General features: G+C 36.4%; 1 protein-coding gene across 7 annotated transcripts in view; it reads left to right on the forward strand.

The window, feature by feature from the left end:
• The window catches only part of LRCH3 (leucine rich repeats and calponin homology domain containing 3), a 119,642-nt gene that overhangs the window by 52,194 nt on the left and 46,104 nt on the right, over window positions 1-21,344 (forward strand). For all 7 annotated transcript variants that reach the window (XM_034999967.1, XM_034999966.1, XM_034999959.1 and 4 more), the window contains exons 3-8: window positions 40-166; window positions 3,157-3,262; window positions 6,939-7,075; window positions 8,359-8,468; window positions 18,487-18,580; window positions 19,581-19,701. In XM_034999967.1, the coding sequence (XP_034855858.1) occupies window positions 40-166; window positions 3,157-3,262; window positions 6,939-7,075; window positions 8,359-8,468; window positions 18,487-18,580; window positions 19,581-19,701 (695 nt within the window). The remainder of the gene's footprint in view (window positions 1-39; window positions 167-3,156; window positions 3,263-6,938; window positions 7,076-8,358; window positions 8,469-18,486; window positions 18,581-19,580; window positions 19,702-21,344) is intronic.

A 21,344-nucleotide genomic window follows, 5' to 3' on the forward strand; every position in this document is an offset into this window, starting at 1 on the left:
GGTGGGTTCTGACTCTTCTTTTTCTACTTACCCATTTAGTCGGAACCAACTGTCAACATTACCAGTGCACTTGTGTAATTTACCATTGAAAGTCTTAATTGCTAGTAATAACAAATTGGTGTCACTTCCAGAAGAAATTGGACATCTCAGACATTTAACAGAACTTGTAAGTTAATGTTTTACTTTTTTACGGTTCCCACATGTATGTATATCCATAGTCATACCATGCTCTGTTCTGTGGTAAAGACCCATTATTAAGGTATGTTTTTTAGTTTTTTTCCAAGTATGAATAGTGAAGTTTTGCTATTGATCTGTACTGAAGCGCTTCAGCACAGAGTTAAAGAACTGAAAGTACAAGTCTAATTAGGCCCAAATGGACTGGGAGAGGGTCATTAGAATTAAATTTTAACCAATATTCAGTGATTTCTATGTTATTAAACTTGTGAGATACAAGTTAATAATGCATTTCAGTTTTGCAAGTTAAATCTTAATAGCATCAGTGTTCTGATTTTGGTTAGCCCCTATAGGGGAATGGGCACTGCAAAGATCAGGCTTTTTTTTTTTTTTTTTGCCTTACATGCTATCTCTAGCACCCCTCTCCCTCTCTAAAGTAAGCTATTCTTTACTACCTTATGTTTTCTGAGAAGCATAACTTTCATTTATTACTCCTTGTTACTCTTTAGTGCTTATGTTCTGGGCATGGGAATGGGACTTTTCCCATTTAATCACCACAGTAACATTATGAATTAGGTATTATAATTATCATCATATTAAAGCTGAGGAAAGTGGCACTTAGATAGGTTAGGTAATTTGCCCAAGGTTCCATAACTGAAGTAGAATTTGAAACCAATCTACCTCAACTTCAGAGCCCATGTTTTATATTTCTGATATGATCAAATACAGTTATATCCATTGAGATTTGGGAGGATAGTTTCTTGTAGGTTTATTAACAAAGATAACATCATAAACAAAAAATACACATATAATTTAACTGGACCACACATTAGCTCTCTCTTTTTTTTAGGTGGATTATGAAAATAAAAGGTCACATGTAAAAATACACAAATATATTAAATCTGGAGTCTAGATACTAAACCACTATTTATTTAGAGACAATTAGGTCTAGGAAATAAAGTCCAAAATATGTTTGTTGGCATTTCTTCAGAACTTGGGTTATTAACATGAACTAACAGTAAATTTTACTTGTGATTCAGATTCTGATATTCAAATCATTTAAACTTTCTGTTTCTGCATATTGAATCATAAACACCTAAAAGATAGATATATCTTGCAGAAGGAGCTTTTAGCTTTCTACAAAAGAGGTAAATTGATACCCTCAGTCATAAAAATAGTTTGTGTCGGAGTGAGAATTAATAATCTCAAAGCTCCTGATTCCCACTTGATGGAACGTATTCTCACAATATCCATATTGCTTTTATCCTTTATTTCCTTTTTTATAAGGTTTATTTAAGTAGTCTCTACACCCAATGTGAGACTTGAACTAAAGACCCCATGATCAAGAGTCACATGCTCCTCCAACTAAGCCAGCCAGGTGCCTCTATTTCTCTTCTTTTTTTTTTTTTTCCTTAAAGATTTTATCCATTTGGGGCACCTGGGTGGCTCAGTCGTTTAGCGTCTTCCTTCGGCTCAGGTCATGATCCCAGGGTCCTGGGATCGAGCCCCTCATCGGGCTCCTTGCTCAGCGGGGAAGCCTGCTTCTCCCTCTCCTACTCCCCCTGCTTGTGTTCCCTCTCTCTCACCGTGTCTCTCTCTGTCAAATAAATAAATAAAATCTTTAAAATTAAAAAAGATTTTATCCATTTGTTAGAGCGAGCATGAATAGGGGGAAGGGCAGAGGCAGAGGGACAAGCAGACTTCCCACCAAGCAGGGAGCCTCATGTGGGGCTCAATCCCAGGACCCTGAGATCATAACCCGAGCTGAAGGCAGACGCTTAACTGATTGAGCCACCCAGGTGCCCCTTCCCTTCGTTTTTAAGTGAGAGTAAAATTTTGTCTTTCAAGATACACATTTTCCAAGAGAAATATAAATTACTATTACCTTCTAGCTCAAGCTCAATTTTCCCTATCCTTTCAACTTCTTTTCCTTTTAACTTTGATGCCTAGAGCATTGGACTAAGAAGTATAGCTACTGATTCTACTTCAGTCATTAATTGGTAGGAAAGATAAAAATAATACTATTTTCTCTAAGAATATTATGGGAAAATGTAAAAATAATGTTTGAAGATTATTGAAGTTTATTGAAGATTATTGAAGTTTTTGGTAAGTGGTCTTTTCTAATAGTAAGTCTGTTACTGTTGTCTTTTTACTCATATCCTAGAGGAGTTCTAAGTGTTAATGTGACATCTTGGAGCTTTTATTAACCTAGACAACTTCCTGCTGTTACACATGGATTTATACTTTTTTTCTGGCTGGTCTCAGAATTATGGAATTCTGAATTTGTCAATCTTGAAATCTGTAGTTAGCCTCTTCTCAGAACTAGTGGAGTCAAGCTGTTGACTGAGATGCCAGAAGGCCTACATAATACATGTATTGGTACCAGCTTGATCGGATGCCAATAGAGCAGTATCTGTTTTTTCCGTGGCCTGTGAGTTATGTGTACTTTATTATTTTTTCCCTCACTTTCAGTTTGATAAAGAACTTTTCGAGTTATCTTCAATGCATTTTTTTATATTCTTGAGCAGGCGAGCTGGCATTTTGAAAATAGGATTTCCTTTCAATTAATTTTATCATTATAATTTTTATCATTGTTTTTTCTTCTAGTTTCATTAGAACACTTATAAAATAGATCAGTTTTTATACTTTTTTCTAATTTACCTTTTCACTAGAATTTTCATTTGATTTGATCCCAGGCTTTCTGTCCACATCTTGTCATTTAATTTTTGTTCTGCTCAAAAAATTAGTGTAGATCCATATAAAATGTGTAAAATCAGTCAGAAACCTGTAAGTTTTTAGAATTAAATGCTAGTACAAACTATGGTATTATTCTTGGACACAGAATCATTAATTTTTTTTTTTTTTTTTACAGTTAAGACAGACCATAGGTATTATCTTATCGAACCTCATTTTACACATGGTTTAAAGCAGACAAATTTGTAATATTAGAACAATTCTTTACTTTGTATCTTTTTGAGATAGGATGTGAGCTGCAATGAAATTCAAACAATACCTTCCCAAATTGGTAATTTGGAGGCCTTGAGAGACCTTAATGTAAGAAGAAACCACTTAGTACGTTTGCCTGAAGGTAAGAAACCGAAATAATTGTTTCATTATTACTTGTTTCTTTATTTTGAAGATCTCTCAGACTGATAGGTACAGGACAAAAATGTATAAGAGCTACAGGCAATGTTTGAGATATAGTGGTTCAGCTACTATATGTTGTTATCTGTTTCCTTGTGGATTTTAAAGTTAGATTCTTCAGTGAAAAACTCCAATAACTATTAACCAGTGATTGTATTTTAAGATCTTGTCAGAATTAATTAATAACTCAAGGTAGGGTCCCTGGAAGTTTCAGTAAGTGCAAGTACTTGGGAGAAGTAGATCATGTTTTTGATCAGGAAATAGTTTAGTGTAATGAAAAACATTCCTGCAATTTGCACTGACTTAAATGGACTTGACTTGAACTTACTTTATCTTTCCCTGGAAATGTTCAGATAGAGGCTAATTAATGGTTGGAGGTGATGTGTAGAATGAATAATGAATGGAGTGAGAGACTGCACTGGGAGGCTTGTTATCTTAGGCTCACTATAGGCTCTGGTATATGTATCTAAATCATAAAAATGATTAAGCAAATTAAGTATAATTTATCAACCCTTCAAAATATGAATTCATGAAAGAAGCTGTAAAAAGAAATGAAAATGAGGAGAATTTAGATCAGAGTATATCTTTAATTTTATTATGGAAAATTTCATATATAAATGAGAGCAATGAATATCCAGCTATGGTAGTTATCAGTTCCTGGCAACTCCTGTGTCATCTAAACTCCTATCCACTTTCCCTTACCTCTGTCCTTTAGAAGGTATTTTCATGACTGTGATGCTCTAGGTTCTTCTATAAAACATGACCTATAATATATAGTAAATACTGAATTAACTAATGAAGCTTTTGCTTCACTGTGGAATCAAATATTAACACCAGTATGATCCAGTATGATTTTTAATTCTAACATATACAAGTGTGACTTTGACATTTTGGATGTCAAAATGTCTCAATAAGTGACCTTTTAGTCCACTTTTATACACTTAGTGCAGTCAGACTAGCCAAAATCCTGCATAACTTTCCTTTCAGTCACTTAGCCAGTAACCTTTACACCTTTTACTTTTAGAGCCCTTCCTCATTTCCTCCTGGGTCTGCTTTCTACCCCCTCAGGAATGTGAATGAAGGCCCCCAGCAGAACTGACCAAAATCATGGCACAGGCCTTATAACCCGAAAATTCTATCCAAGATTACTCTTCTACTCGGGGACCCACCTCCTGAGATTGATCTTTAAAGGCTTATTAATGTAGTAATACGGACTTAATATAAAATCAATTAAGGAAAACATTGGGATTTTAGTGAAAATGAAAATTCAGGGTTTTAGATGACAATTACAGTCTAATAATTTTATCATCTAATTTATTTCTCTATCATATTTTAAATGTGTGTTACCAAGAAAATGGTGAGTCACACAAATAGTTTTAAATGGTTTTCTATCAGCTTATCTTGTAATCTCAGCATAGTCAGCTAAATTGAGAGTTAAACTGGAGGAAAGCTTTATTCTGATAGCTACATAAGTTAGTGTGGAAGTTCATATGGTCTCTAACATATTCCAGTTTGGTAGATAAATTAGTATGTCTCTTATTGCCATTTTGATTTTAAATTTTAATTGTTATAAAGTAATATATTGCTCAGAAAGTCGAGTAGTATAAAAATATATATAGTATGAAATAGTATAAAAAATAGTATAAAAATATATCGTTCAGAAAGTCGAGTAGAAAAAGCTCAAAATCAATAATAGCATTCCCCTGCCTCAACCATCTCCCTCCCCAGTTATTTTTTTTTTAAGATTTGTTTATTAATTAGAGAGAGAGTGTGTGCACACACATGCGCATGGGGGAGGGGAAGAGAGAGAGAATCTCAAGCAGACTGCCCCCCCCCCCCAAGTGTGGAGGCAGCACAGGACTCGATCTCATGACTGCGAGATCATGACCTGAGCTGAAATCAAGGTTGGACCCTTAACCAACTAAGCCACCCAGGCACCCCTCTGCCTCCCCGGTTTTAATGTCTAGAAGCATCTACCTTCTCCACCTTTGATTCTTTTCACTGGCACTTGCTGACATACTTCTAAATGACGTGCTTTAACAGCTTTGCTGGATTTACCAGTCTTGACACTTATGTCAGCTTCCTGTTATGGTAGATGACTATTTATAAATATTAAATATTTTTATTTTTTAAGATTTTATTTATTTATTAGAGAGCTTGAGCGCTCACATAAGTAGGCAGGGCAGCAGGCAGAGGGAGAGGGAGAGAAGCAGGCTCCTCGCTGAGCAGAGAGCCCGATCCCAGGGTCCTGGGATCATGACCTGAGCCAAAGGCAGATAGATGCTTAACCTACTGAGCCACCCAGGTGACCTGGCAGATGACGATTTAACTCTCTTACAAACTATCACGATCATACCTTTACTTCCCTCCTACTATCTTCCTAGTGTAATTTTTTAAAGATTTTATTTATTTGACAGAGAGTGACACAGTGAGAGAAGGAACACAAGCAGAGGGAGTGGGAGAGGGAGAAGCAGGCTTCCTGCTGAGCAAGGAGCCTGATGCAGGGCTCGATCCCAGGACCCTGGGATCATGACCTGAGCCAAAGGCAGATGCTTAACGACTGAGCCACCCAGGTGCCCCTTCCCAGTGTAGTTTTATCACAACTTTTGATCAAAGTGTTATTGTTTATGTTATTACAACTATATAAATACTGTTCCCTGCCAATTCAGTTGATGTACTCTGATTTTATTTCTTTTTTATACATCTTATTTTTGTTGTTGTTTTTGTCTTTTTTTATTTGCTTAGTTTTTTATGTACGTATGGCTAATTCCTCCCTCTTTTTTTTAGCAGAGAGAGAAAAACCACATTCACATAATTTTTATTACACTATCTATTACAATTGTTCTATTTTATTATTAGTTTTTGTCGTTAATTTTATTTTATTTGTTGTTAATTTCTTACTGTGCCTAATTTATAAATTAAACTTTATCATATGTATACAGGTATGTACGTATAGGAGAAATCACAGTATATGTATACGGGTATGTATGTATAGGAAATATCACAGAATATATAGGGTTTGGTAGTATCTGCAGTTTCTGCATCCCCTGGGGGTTTTGAAACATATCCCCCATGAATAAGAGGGGACTGACTACTGGCATTCAAGAGCTGGGGATGGGGTGGGGTTCGGTAGGAACATGCTGAGGTCTCGTCGCTGTGTAGACTTCCTTTTAAATCCTCCATTTCCAACTGGCAACTCATCCTGACTTTCCATTGTGCCTAAGATTCCTGAATTCAAAGCCTTTGATTCAGTTTCACTAGAGAATAACTTACTGACCCCGGTGGTGAATGATTGGAGAGGGGTAGGGCTGCATGAGTTGAGGTTGGGGACTTAGACATTTAACTTGTTCTTTGTACAGACTATCATCTAATCCTTTGGTTATGCCTACGTTTCTGTCATATCAGGCCTCCGGTTTCTATAGTTCTGTGAGGAGTCAGACTGCTTGCTTTTCACTAGTATTCCCATCTGTAAGCAACTAGATTTCATTTTATAATATCAGTTCATCTTTAAGAAAGGAGATAAATACATTAAATTCGCTCTATTTAACTAGAAGGTCCTGTAAAAATTGTCTAGTTTTGAAATATCATTAATTGTTCATTTCCATTTTATCACCCTGCAGAGCTGGCAGAGCTGCCTTTGATACGGTTAGACTTCTCCTGCAATAAAATTACAACAATCCCTGTTTGTTATCGGAACCTCAGGCACCTACAGATGATCACCCTAGATAACAATCCACTACAGTCTCCTCCTGCACAGGTAAACTCTAGTGGATTTGAAGTATACTGGGAACTTTTTTGACAAAGGGTGAATTTAAAAATTGAAGTTCTATGCATTTATCTTTTTGTTGGAAATGAAGTTCTTTTACGGTAAATTCACACACATATGCATTCTTTAGAAGCCCTGAATAAATGGGATGAAGGACAGATAATATTTCCAGAAGTGCTTTTCCTTTCACTAAATTCTTACTTTTTAAGTTGAGGGGTTCTTCTCGAAGTTTTTCTAATACAATTTGAGTTAATTTCTTTCTGGTAAAACTTGAAAGTAGGCAATGTAAACATGAGAGACAAATAAAAATACTTGGCTTTCAGCATTAAAGATTATCAGTGCGTTTCTTCTGACCATCATTTTTGTACCTTTTTATTTTCTAAAATCTTAAGTTCCTCATTTAGTCAGTTTGATCATTTGTTTATCAGTGACTGATATGAAACTATTTAATAATAAAGTAATTTTAAGGTAACTTTACATATAGATTCTAGCCATCCCATAATCTGAAAAATTTTACCAGCCTATATTTTTCTTTTTTTTAAATGTAACTTAATTTTTTTTATTATGTCAGTTAGCCAACATATAGTACATCACTAGTTTTTGATGTAGTGTTCAACGATTCATTAGTTGCGTATAACACCTAGGGCTCATCACAACACATGCCAGCCCATATTTTTCACTGTAGCATTTGAACTCTACAGTTGATGATGGTCTTATTCAAGCCTCTGGATGACAACTATAAAGTTTTATGAGTAAACTTCATAACTATAGAAGGATCTCATAATCTTAAAGAATTTATATTTTGACTTCTGTCAACAGAAATGTAACTTTAATATTTAATCATTTCCTGCTTTTCTCTCTTACGAAAAGTAGGATTCAAAACATAATTGTGCATGATTGTTGGATTTCTAAAAGCAAAAGTTGCCGGTGAAATCTATGGGGAACAATGCTTTAAATCCCTGACTATGCCTAATCTAATCAGTTTGATAAGTTTATTTGGTATTCTATCAGTGTTTATAATCATAAATTATTTATTTTATATGTTACTGAAATTTATTCTTGACTAGAAAACAAAAATCTGTATTTATATCACTTAAACACATAAAATAACATGTTATAATGAGTATTTGATTTTTAATATCACTGGATGTAGTTGATAGAAATGCCTTGCTTCTAATATATAATAAGTAAAAAGCTGATTGTGATTGTTAGCAAGGGACACATATATTTCAAATGAGTAATAATTTTGTTGCCTTTATATGTTACTTTTTTAGATATGTATAAAAGGCAAAATCCACATATTTAAGTACCTGAACATACAGGCTTGTAAGATTGCTCCAGATCTGCCAGATTATGATAGGAGACCCTTGGGTTTTGGCTCCTGGTGAGTATATTTTATTTTTTTATTTAATGTATTCCATCTCATAGGGAATCAAACTGGACCCTTAAATCTGTCTGAATGTTTAACTAAAGGGAAATAACCTATTTTGACACTGTTTTTCTCAGAATGTTTGTATTAAGTAAACAGTCGATTACAGAGATCTGACAAAGTGTAGTTCTAAGTTAAGGTTTCTCTACCTCAGCACTGTTGATATTTTGGGCAAGATAACTCTTTGTTGTGGGAAGCTGTCTTGTACATCAGAAGATGTTTATCAGTATTCCTGGCTTCTGTAGCACCTTCCCAGTGTGACAAACAAAAACGGCTCCAGACATTGCTAAATAGCCCCTGAGGGGTCCCTACTTGAAAACCACTGGTCTCAATGACTTGAATGCTGACCTTGGCTCTGCTGTTAATTCTGTGACTTAAAGCAAGTCATTCAAACTTTTGGGAGTTGATTTTTTCTTTAGGGAGTGAAGAGGATGGATTTGATGACCATTAATGTCACTTCAGGATCTTTTAGTTTATGAATCCTTCAACTACATAACACCTGAATGACAAGGTTACCTCTTTGGCATTCCCAACCATCTGAAACAATCTTAAGCAGCAGTAATTAAATTCAAAAGGCCTTTTAACAGGCAAAATAGATGTCTCAGTGAAGGTGCTATAATGCATATAGGCCTTATTCAAAAGAGAACCCTTCTGGCCTTCTATTAGAACTTGTCACATTTTACATTAAAGCACAGTCCTAATGAGCTTGCTTCTCAGTATCCTAGTCTAAAACAAATTAACAAATTTCTATTTTGGTAGAGTTTCTAAAAGCAGACATTAAAAATACAAAAAGTTATTTGAAAGAAAAAATAAAACTATAAAAAGCAGACACATATTATAAAAATTAGTTAGTGGTTAACTCTGAGAGGAAGGAATAGTCAATGTGAAAGACACATAAGGGGACTTTAAAGGTATTAATGTCTCGGGGCACTGGGGTGGCTCAGTTGTTAAGCATCTGCCTTTGGCTCAGGTCATGATCCCAGGGTCCTGGGACTGAGCCCCGCATCAGGCTCCCTACTCCGCAGGAAGTCTCCTTCTCCCCCTTCCTCTCCACCTGCTTGTGTTCCTTCTCTCGCTGTGTCTCTCTCTGTCAAATAAATAAATAAAATACTTAAAAATAATAATAATAAATAAAGGTATTAATGTCTCATCATGTTTTAAAAGCTATGTCTGTTATATTCATTTTTTATCTGTATGACATATTTCATAATTTAACAAGATACTGAAAAGTAGTAACACTCCAAAAACATAGTGCCTTGATGCCATTAGGTATATATGCAAATAACCCTCCATATTTCAGTAGTATTTTAAATTATTGCCATGTTAGAGCACAGTACAATAATTGATGCTCATCAAGAAAATGCTAAGGTATATTAGAGATATCATTTCCAGTAAAGGGAAATGTGCATTAAGTTTAAATTTTAAATACAGTTTAAATTTTTTTCATCAGAAATTATTAGAATTAAATATTTAAGTGTTTATGGTATAAAGGAGTAATCTCAAGCTATCTGAAAATATAGAACCTGATTTTTTTTTTTTTTAAGATTTTATTTATTAGAGAGAGTGAGGGAGAGAGCGAGCACAAGCTGGGGGAGGGGCAGAGGGAGAAGCAGACTCCCCACTGAGCAGGGAGCCCAATGCGGGGCTCCATCCCAGGACTCCTGGATCATGACCTGAGCCAAAGGCAGATGCTTAGCTGACTGAGCCACCCAAGTGCCCCCAGAACCTGATTTCTTAAGTAAATTAAATATTACTCCAAAGGGACTTGACTTCTGCCCTTTGTCACAGACCATGTGTTTCTTCTTCACCACTGTATCCCTAGTTCACCTGGGCGTTTGGCACACCAAATAATACTCAACAAGTATTTATTAAAGTAATGAACAGTTTGGTCACACAAATGTTATTTCCGTCCTAACTTTTCTGTGCTTAAAAGTTATCAGAACAACTTTATAATGACGTTCTGGGGTTTTTTTGGTCTAGCCATTAGATTGAAGAGTTTCATAGACACTCTGAAGGGTATTTAAAATACTAGCTCTAATCTGGTGGTTTAAGCATACAATAATACAAGTTTTAGTATATTTATACAAATACACAAGGAGAAATTAACCCAATGTCCTATATACCCCTAAAAGATTCCTACAAGAACATCTCGGTCCTAACACTTTTAACTCTGAGAAGACTGAAAGCAGGTATGTGATGTTAAGGTTAAGACATAAAAGGTTTTGACAGATGGTAGGGATTAGGTCTGGCATACTCTGTGCTAGATCTAGGCCTCTCTTGGAGAAAGGACTTTGACAGTGGGGAGAATATGAAGGGACCCAGACCATTATTGCCAAGAATTTTTAAATTTCCTCTATTCATTATATCCTTTTCTTTCTTCAAGTCTTTTTCCTCTTACCTTGGTAAATCGCTTATAATATAGAACTCTTGTCTTATTTATTGAAAAAAGTTTTGTTTTTCCTATTCAAAATTTTCATTAAGTATGTTCTAGTCCTGTACTCTTGAAAGATGTACTACAACAAATAAATGTAGGGGCGCCTGGGTGGTTTGGTCGGTTAAGCGTCTGCCTTCGGCTCAGGTCATGATCCCAGGGTCCTGGGATCAAGCCCGGCATCTGGCTCCCTGCTCCGCAAGAAGCCTGCTTCTCCCTCTCTCACTCCACCTGCTTGTACTCTCTCTCCTCTCTCTCTCTCTCTCTCTGTCAAATAAATAAATAAAATCTTAAAAAGTAAATTAAAAAAATGTAGCTTTTATTTTACATCGACACTAATTGATTTTCCCCCTTGGAGTTAATCATCTTTGTTAAGAAAAAGTTTTCCTCTCCTAAAATAGCAGAGTAGGAACATGAACTGCTACAGCTGCCCTTGGGGTTTGAGTGTCAGGCAGTTAATGATGACTACTGGGGATGTGTATGTGAGGGTAGGTCCAAAGACTAAGGAGCAATCACCAGCCCCTATAGGAATAATGGGCTTTGATTAAAGCCTGTGGTGCTGATTGCAGAACCTGTTTCTCTCTTTCTGTCCTTAGTCTTGAGGACTAATTAGTCTTGGCCTAATTTTTTTAAATATAGAAATCCTCATCATAATACTTTAAAAACATAAAACTTCTCAAAAAAGCCTGGCAAGAGATGTGTGTATTTGTTAAGACAAAAAGAAGGCTTGAATCCATGGAGAAATATACCCTAAATGGAAAGTCTAAATAGCATAAACATGTTGTGTCTCTCCAAAGGAATTAGTAATTATAGATCTGATGTCTTTCAGTCCCTCTAATAATCCCTCACCATGCTCACTAGATTAATCTGTATTCTGTATTTTCCATTTTTTCTGGAATTATATTACATTATTTGTAATTATTTCAGAATGTCCTAGATAATATTTTTATATATAATATAAATAAAATATTTCCTTCCAACTCCTCATGCAGTGGTGAATGGGGTATTGTACCTTCATGTCTTTTTTACTGAGGTATGGATTAGTGAGATTGCACTGTAGTTGGCCATACCTTTATTCAAAATGCCACCATGGAGTGAGAATGTCTGTACTATTGGGCAGTTCACTTAACCTCTCTGGACTTCAGTTTCTTCAACGTGATCTTTATTTACCCCAGTTATGCCCTAACAGTAGTTCTAAGGATTGAATGACCTGGTTCTGAAAGTGCTTGGCTGACCATAAAGTCTTATGTAAATATTAGACATGATTGTTACTAGCTATCTACGGTGATCTAGGACCAGTTTGGTCCTAAGAGTCCTGTCTTGCTAAAGAGAATTTTTATTAATCCTGTAGCTCTTAAGGTATTCAGTACAGAATAGGTGCTGTGGTACTTTCCTTCAATCCTTACATGTAACTTTCTAACTGCTTTTGCATAATATATAAACTGCGACCAATCTTCCTTAAGTCATTTTACAAAGATCACAAATGTTTTATTTATTTCTAGATGTAAATGTTTCCAATTCCTTTAGCAAGTTGCACTGTTGTGATAACTTTTAAGTTTTATACAATATACACATGTATTTTTCAGTAGTGATCTATAATGACCTATGCTTTTTTGCTGACCACCTATATATTACAGACTAAATATATTTATGTATGGTAATGTGGCAGTGAACCAAAACTGAGGAAAGACTAAGCCACTGGAAAGAAAAGTCCTGCTTCTGCAACCTGAGTAACGGAATTAATTCTCTCCAACAAGCCTGGGCTTGTGAAAGCAATGATCATCCTTTATTGATATTTGTATTCTTAGTATCTAGAACACTGTGTGACATTCAATAAATGTTTGGTGAACTAAACCCAAATGAAGCAGATGTAGTGACTTGTGATAACAGCAAATGCTCTCTTAAGGGTACATTCTTCATAGAAATAATAATAACAACAACTTTTATTTAGTCCTTAGTAGTAATATTTGTGCAAATCCTTAGCTTATATTTTTCAGTCTTTATAGCAAATCTGTGAGGTAGGTGTTGTTAATCTTTTTTTTTTCTTTAACTTATGAGGAAACAAGTTGAGAGAAGTTAAGCAAGTTAATTGAAGTCACACAGCTAGTAAATGATGGTGCCACGTTGTCAGTCCAGATCTGTTAAACTATAAAAATAGCCATGTTTTATGCTCCTCACTGCACTCTACTGACTCACAGTTCAAGTTCCTGCTACAGAAAAGGCACTTACACATCTGAGTCCATGTTATGCTAGGTAGTTTAAGGAGATTGGACTTTCTGACAGGGCATAGCTGGAGCCTGGCTGGCAGAACTCTGCCAGGCCTCCTGCGGGCCATATTTATTCACTGGGTAACCGTCTGTCCTGGTTTACTTGTGACTAAGGGTTTTCCTGGGACACAGGACTTTAAGTTCTAAAACCAAAAAAAAATCCTGAGTGAACCCAGGAGTTGGTAAACCTGTATGCCTTACTTTAATCTTACCAGTTTCAACTCTGAACAAGAGTGAGTATGTGGAGAAGCTAAAGGTAACAAATAAAGGAGATAAATAGCTTAATGCAGAGATTCTATTAATTCTGTTTATGTTACCCACTTGAAAAATATCACAGTAAATTTAGGCTTATCTCAATTGGCCGCTTGATAGAATAAACGTTATATAGAACAATATCCTCTAGAAATCGCAAAATCTTTACTTGAAAAAAATACATAATATTTTAAAATATTTTTCAGTAAATCTTGAAATATACATACTTCTTTTGGCAGCTGCAGAATTTTATAAGTGTGGCTTAATGTATAATTTTATTAGAAAGCTTTTAAAATTGGGTACCTTGGCCTGACTTTGCGGTGATAAAACATATATAGTACCTATCTGTAAGTTCTGGACTCTAAAACAAGCATAAAAGCAGACCTATCACATAGATGATTAAATAAGACATTTTACTTAAATACTAACAGTTTGGAGATACAGATGAAGGGCAAATGGATATTCATTGTATTACTCTCCTAACTCTTGTATAGATATGAATTTTTCCAAAGTAAAAAGTTGGTAGAAATTAACTACTTTTCTCTTAGAAAAGTAAAATTTTTTTAGTTTATGTATTTGTTTGTTTGTTTATTTATTTATTTACTTTTAAAGATTTTATTTATTTATTTGAGAGAGAGAATGAGATAGAGCATGAGAGGGGGGAGGGTCAGAAGGAGAAGCAGACTCCCTGCCGAGCAGGGAGCGCGATGCGGGACTCGATCCCGGGACTCCAGGATCATGACCTGAGCCGAAGGCAGTCGCTTAACCAACTTAGCCACCCAGGCGCCCCTATTTATTTTTTTATTTATTTTTAAGTAATCTCAGCATCCAACATGGGGCTTGAACTCACGACCCCAAGATCAGGAGTCACATGCTCTTCCAATTGAGCCAGCCAGGCACTGCTAGAAAAGTAATTTTAGAATTCTGCTGGGAGACTTTTTTTTGCTAAATGATCTTGATGGGGGAAGGTGGGGAAAATGAGGAAGATAGCCAGAAGGTACCTGTATTTTTGGATCTTCATAATCAGAGCATATTTAGTACATTGGACAAATAGATCTATATATTAATTACTACATTCAAAGTAAAATCTTTATCAATAAAATAAATGATGTTACAAAGACTTTCTTTTATTCACATAGGGTTTTTTGTTTGTTTTGTTTTGTTTTTAAAGATTTTATTTATTTATTTATTTGACTGAGAGATAAAGCCAGAGAATACAACCAGGGGGAGTGGCCGAGGGAGAGGGAGAAGCAGGCTTCCCACTGAGTAGGGCCCGAAGCGGGCCTCGATCCCAGGACCCTGGGATCATGACCTGAGCCGAAGGCAGATGGCTTAACCAACTGAGCCACCCAGGCACCCTGGTTTGTTTTGTTTCTAACTGACATAAATCTTTCACTTTATATAAAGGCATATGAGTAGAAACGGTTAACCTCATTTTATGGAAATTAAAGTTATGTGCATTAACTATGTAAGAATATATGGAATACAAAATTCAGTACTAGAAAAACACTATTTTAAATTTGTACCGTTGAAAGTTGCTTTTCAACCCCATGCTTATTAAATAAAATACTAATAGACCATTTTTTAAAAAATAAGCCTTGTCATGTTTTAGATTTCTAATTAAGCTAACTTTTATTTTTTTATTTTTTTAAAGATTTTTTGTTTATTTATTTGACAGAGAGAGACACAGCGAGAGAGGGAACACAAGCAGGGGGAGTGGGAGAGGGAGAAGCAGGCTTCCCTCTGAGCAGGGAGCCCGATGCGGGGCTCGATCCCAGGACCCTGGGATCATGACCTGAGCCGAAGGCAGACGCTTAACGACTGAGCCACCCAGGCGCCCCTGAGCTAACTTTTAAAAGTATGTTTAAGAACAAGCAAAAACTATAGCTATAAAACTTTTCGAAGAAAGTGTGGAAGAATATCTTTGTGACATAGAATAGGCAATGATTTCTGAGGATACAGAAAGCAATAACCATAAAAAAAAAGACATGATAAATTAGATTTCAGCAAAATGAAAAGCATCTCCTCGTGAAAAGAAAATACTAAGAAAATGAATACGCAAACCACAGACTGGGAGAAAATATTTGCAATATGTATATATATGACACATATATATGATAGAGGACTTATATCCAAACTATAAAGGGTATCTGCAACTTAATGTTAAAAAGACAAACAACCCAATTAAAAGTTGGACAAAAGACTTGATCAGATACTTGACAAAGATAAACAAATGACCAATAAGCACCCCAAAAAGTGCTCAACATCATCAGTCATCATGGAAATGTAAAGTAAGGCACAAGACATAATTACACACCTACTAGAATGACTGAAATTAAAACTGACAACACCAGATGTCTAGTGGGGCTGTGCAGCAACCAGTGCTTGCCTACACTGCTTACAGAACTGTAAAATGGAACATCCACTTTGGCGAAATATTTGGCAGATTTTTAAACAGCTTTATTGAGATACAATGTACAAATCATAACATTTATCTATTTTAAGTGTGCAGCTCAGTGAATTTTGGTAAATGGATGCAATCATGAGACTACCAACACAAGACGGATAGCAATTCCATCAACCATGTGCCCCTTTACACTAGATAAGTCCTTTCCCCTTCACTCAGCCCCGGGCAGCTACTGATCTGCTCTCAGTCAGTAGAGCTTTGCCTTTTCTAAAGTTTCATATAGATGAAATCAAGCATTATATAGTGTTTTGTGTCTGGCTTCTTAGCAAACTGTTTTTGAGATTACTGGTATATTTAGAAATGGGCAAAAGAACGGACCTTTCACAAAAAGAAGATAAATGAATGGCCAATACCCACACAAAATGATACTCCATATCATTAGTCATCAGAAAAATACTAATTAAAATGACAGTGAGATACACCTTTCATTCACCACAATGGCTGAAATGAAAGACTGACAACACGAGTGTTGGCAGCTGGAACGCAGATACATTGCTGGTGTGAATGGAAAATGGGATAGCTACTTTCAAAAACAGATTGGCAAGTCTGTTCGTTTGTTTTTTAAGTTAAGCCAACACTTAAATAATTTATCCATTCTACTTGAAGATATTAAAACCATCAAGAATTTCACTGACATGGTGCTGAGCAAAAAAAGCCAGATTAAAAAAAATACATATGATTCCATTTTTTGAGTTCCAGAGTAAGCAAAACTAATTGTATTACCTTTTTTTTTTTTGAAGATTTTATTTATTTATTTGACAGAGACAGACACAGTGAGAGAGGGAACACACACAGGGGGAGTGGGAGAAGGAGAAGCAGGCTTCCTGCCGAGCAGGGAGCCCCATGTGGGGCTCAATCCCAGAACCATGGGATCATGACCTGAGCTGAAGGCAGATGCTTAATGACTAAGCCACCCAGGCATCCTAATTGTATTACTTTTTTATTGCTGCCATAACAAATTACCACAGGCTTAGATTTTTAAACACAAATTTGTTATCTTACGGTTTTGTAGGTCAGAAGTCCAAGTCTTGGTCTCATTGGGCTAAAATCATTTTCTATAGGCTCTGAGTAGGATACATTTCCTTGCCTTTTTCAACTTCTAGAGAGAAGCTGTCCACATTCCTTGACTCTTAACCAAAAGTCATCTTCAAGCCAGCATTGCATCACACTGACCTCTTTTGCCTCCCTCTTCCACTGTTAAGGGCCCTTTTGATTACATTGTGTGCGTTCAGATAATTTACATTAATTTCGGATCAGGTGACTAGCAACCTTATTTTTACTTTCAGCCTTAATTCCCCTTTGCCATGTAAAGAAACATATTTATAGGTTCCAGGGATTAGATCTTAGACATCTTTGGGGACTGTTACTCTGCGTTTCATACTAATTTAAGGTGAAAAAATCAGAGTAGTGGTTATCTCTTAAGAGCACACTGTAACATGGTGAGGGGAATTGACTGGGAAAGGGATGTGTGGGAACTTTCAGGCAAAGTAGAAATGTCCTACAATCATGATAGAGGTGTATATTACAAAGATGGATTCATTTGTCAAGTGTATAGCTAAGGTGTATGCATTTCACTGTATATGAATTTTACCTTTAAAAGTACTATCGGGGGGCACTTGGGTGGCTCAGTCGTCAAGCGTCTGCCTTCTGCCTTCGGTTCAGGTCATGATCCCGGGGTCCTGGGATCAAGCCCTGCATTGGGCTCCCTGCTCCGTGGGAAACCTGCTTCTCCCTCTCCCACTACCCCTGCTTCTGTTCTTTCTCTCGCTCTCTGTCAAATAAATAAATAAAATCTTTAAAAAAAAAATGACTATTGGGGGTGCCTGGGTGGTTCAGTCAGTTAAGCATCTGACTCTTGATTTCAGCTCAGGTCACGATCTCAGGGTCATGAGATTGAGCCCTCTGTCGGGTTCCATGCTGGGTGTGGAGCCTGCTTAAGATTCTCTCCCTCTCCCCCTCCCCACTCTCTCTCTCTTAAAAAAAAAAAAATGAGGGGGCACCTGGGTGGTCAGTCAGTTAAGGGTCCGACTTTTTTTTTAATGTTTTATTTATTTATTCATGAGAGTCAGAGAGAGGCAGAGGGAGAAGCAGTCTCCCCTGCCTAGCAGGGGAGCCCAGTGCAGCACTCGATCCCAGGACCCTGGGATCATGACCTGAGCCGAAGGCAGACGCTTAACCATCTGAGCCACCCAGGCGCCCCAAGGGACTGACTCTTGATTTCAGCTCAGGTCTCTATCTCGAGGCAGTGAGTTCAAGCCCTGTGTTGGGGGGCATGGGAAATGGGTTAGAAGCATAGGTGAAGCAAGAATGGCAGTGTTGACATTTTTGAAACTGGTGAGTGCTGTTATATTAGTATACTAGTATACATTATACTGTTTATTTTAGTTCAGAATTTTTCATATTAAAAAGTCAAAAGAATGCCCATTTAATTCTAAATAAGTTAAATCACTAAATGCCATGATAATGTTTATTAGTAAAATTGCATTTAATTTATTTTAAATGTTAATTTTTAAAACCTCGAACTACCCAGTAACAACTAGAGTCTCTCTTTGGCAGCCATGAAGAACTGTACTCAGGTCGCCCTTATGGAGCTCTTGATTCAGGTTTCAATAGTGTGGACAGTGGTGATAAGAGATGGTCAGGGAATGAAGTAAGTGTTTCTTCTATTCTGCATGTTATAACACCTGATTAAGAGACAACAAATGATGAAAATGGAAAGTATCTTAATTGGATTCAATTTCTCATTACATAAAATATGGAAAAGCCAAGGAAGAGGTACAAATCCCACAGAGTACTGCCATCCAGAAATGATATTCTGTTTCTTTGCCGTCTTTTTATCATGTGTTTTACATGTTTGTTACCTTATTGTCTTGTATAAATAGTTTAATATCCTAGAAAGCCAAATGGGAACTGAGCCAATTACAACTGAAGCCTAAAGTTTGCGGGGCTGGGTGACCTTAAGCAGAGGTTGCGGAAGGGGTGCTACGAGGTGAGAAAATAGGACTATAGGTTGATGGGTAATAAGACAGGAACCTTAGTGAAGACTATTAACATGCTCAAGATAAATAATTTTCTTAACTAATTACATATTTTTCTCTTGTATTTAATTATTATTATGCTTTCTTTTTTTAAGTTAGAAGGTAGAATATTTTAGCTCTCAATGGGTTAATTGATGAAATAAGCTGTTATTAGCAAGACTGATAACCTCCCATTTGTAGCATTACTTCATTCATTCCAAAGCAAATTAACTTTAGACCACAGTCCATTTGTAATTTGGAAAGCTTGTGTATGTATCAAGGGTTGTGTACATAATCGTATCTGTATCCATGCAGATACATATATATAGATACTTTAAATTCCTGTTTATTTATAGAGTGATATATAACCTTCCATCGCTTTTTTTATTATAGTAAAATAAATATACATAACATAAAATGTACCATTTTAACCATTCTTAAGTGTACATTTCAGTGACATTAAGTACATTCAAATTGTTGAGAAACTGTCACTACTGTTCATCTCCAGAACTTTTTTGCTATTTCTTCTTAAATGTAAATTTTAGTGAGTTTATATTATATCCTTGCTTTCAATACTATGTTGTCTAAAGTTTGAAATTATATTTTTAAATGTTACTGCTAATTTTTTTTTAGCCTACAGATGAATTTTCAGATCTGCCTCTTCGAGTAGCAGAAATCACTAAGGAACAAAGACTGCGAAGAGAAAGCCAGTACCAGGAGACTCGCAGCAGTTTAGTAGTAACAAATGGTGGAGGTGAGTGGGACTCCCAACCACAGCCAGAGTCTTTACAGTCACTCTGGTGTTTTTAAGTGGTCATTTTCACATTCGCTCCTTTTGTTTGTGTATCTGTAGCTTCTCCAGCTTTTCTTTTCTTTTTTCTCGTCTTGTCTTTTCTTTTTTCTTCTCTTCTCTTTTTTTTTTTTAAAGATTTTATTTATTTATTTTGACAGAGAGAGGGAGACAGCGAGAGAGGGAACGCAAGCAGGGGGAGTGGGAGAGGGAGAAGCAGACCTCCTGTGGAGCAGGGAGCCCGACCTGGGGCTCGATCCCAGAACCCTGGGATCATGACCTGAGCTGAAGGCAGACACTTAATGACTGAGCCACCCAGGCGCCCCTCTTTTCTTTATTTGAGAGAGATCACGAGCGATGGGGAGAGAGAGAGGGAGAAGCAGACTCCGTGCTGAGCAGGGAGCCCAATGCGGGGCTCAGTCGCAGGACCCTGAGATCGTGACCTGAGCCAAAGGCAGATGCTTAATGACTGAGCCACCCAGGCACCCCTCCAGCTCTTCTTTTAAAGACTTCATCTTCTCATATGATTGGAAAAAAGTTGTTCTCCATTGGGATTAAATTTTAATTTCTCTTAAGTTTTCAGGCTTGAAGTTAAAATACAGTGTTTTTTTATTTCTCTCATTTTTATTTTGGAAGGAAACTTCATTAAAGACTGTTTACCTGGTATAGATCTTTGTTAATCTTGATTTCATCATGATTCTCTTTTGAAGTACTATTCTCCTTTTTTAAGATTCTCCCTGTGGTCATTATTTGACCACTTCCTGGAATTCAGTGCATTTCTTGACATTTACTTTTTCATTCATCTTGGATTGTATTCTTCAAGGGCATCTGAATCTAAGTTTTCTTTATTTTGGTATTTAAAAATATGTAATTTAAATTCAAAAATTCTTTTAATTTGTAATTTTTTTAGGTTTCATTAACAGGCAGAGCTATTTCTGCTGCTTTGGTGTTCTGGGCAGACTCCTGATTGTAACATTCTATTCAATCTTGCTTTAGTTTGAATTCCCAAATCCTAATGTTTGTTTTATTTATTTAATTAATTTATTTTATTTTATTTATTAAATTATTTTATTTTATTTATTTTTTAATGTTGAGTGTGGAGCCCAACATAGGGCTTGAGCTCACAACCCTGAGATCAAGACCTGAGCTGAGATCAAGAGTTGGATGCCTAAGCAACTGAGCCACCCAGGCGCCGCCCCCCACAAATCCTAACATTTAAATATTGAGGGCCAACTGTAAGGGAAATATTACTTTGATCTAGAAATCTGTCTGACAAGAGCTTTCATCTTTTTTTAAAAGTTTTTACTTTAATTCCAGTTAGTTAATATACAATATTATATTAGTTTCAAATGTACAGTATTAGTAATTCAACACTTCCATACATCACCCCATGCCATCACAAAGTGCACTCTTTAATCCCCATCACCTAAATAACCCACCCCCCCATCCAACCTCCCCTCTGGTAACCATCAGTTTGTTCTCTATAGTTAACAGTCTTTTTCTCGGGGCACTTGGGTGGCTCAGTTGGTTAAGTGTCTGCCTTCAGCTCAGGTCATGATCTTAGGGTCCTGGGATCAAGGCCCACATTGGGCTCTCTGCTCATCGGG

Source organism: Mirounga leonina, unplaced genomic scaffold (genome assembly GCF_011800145.1).
Source record: "Mirounga leonina isolate KUSES-001 unplaced genomic scaffold, KU_Mleo_1.0 Mir_115, whole genome shotgun sequence".
In the NCBI taxonomy this organism is placed as follows: domain Eukaryota; kingdom Metazoa; phylum Chordata; class Mammalia; order Carnivora; family Phocidae; genus Mirounga; species Mirounga leonina.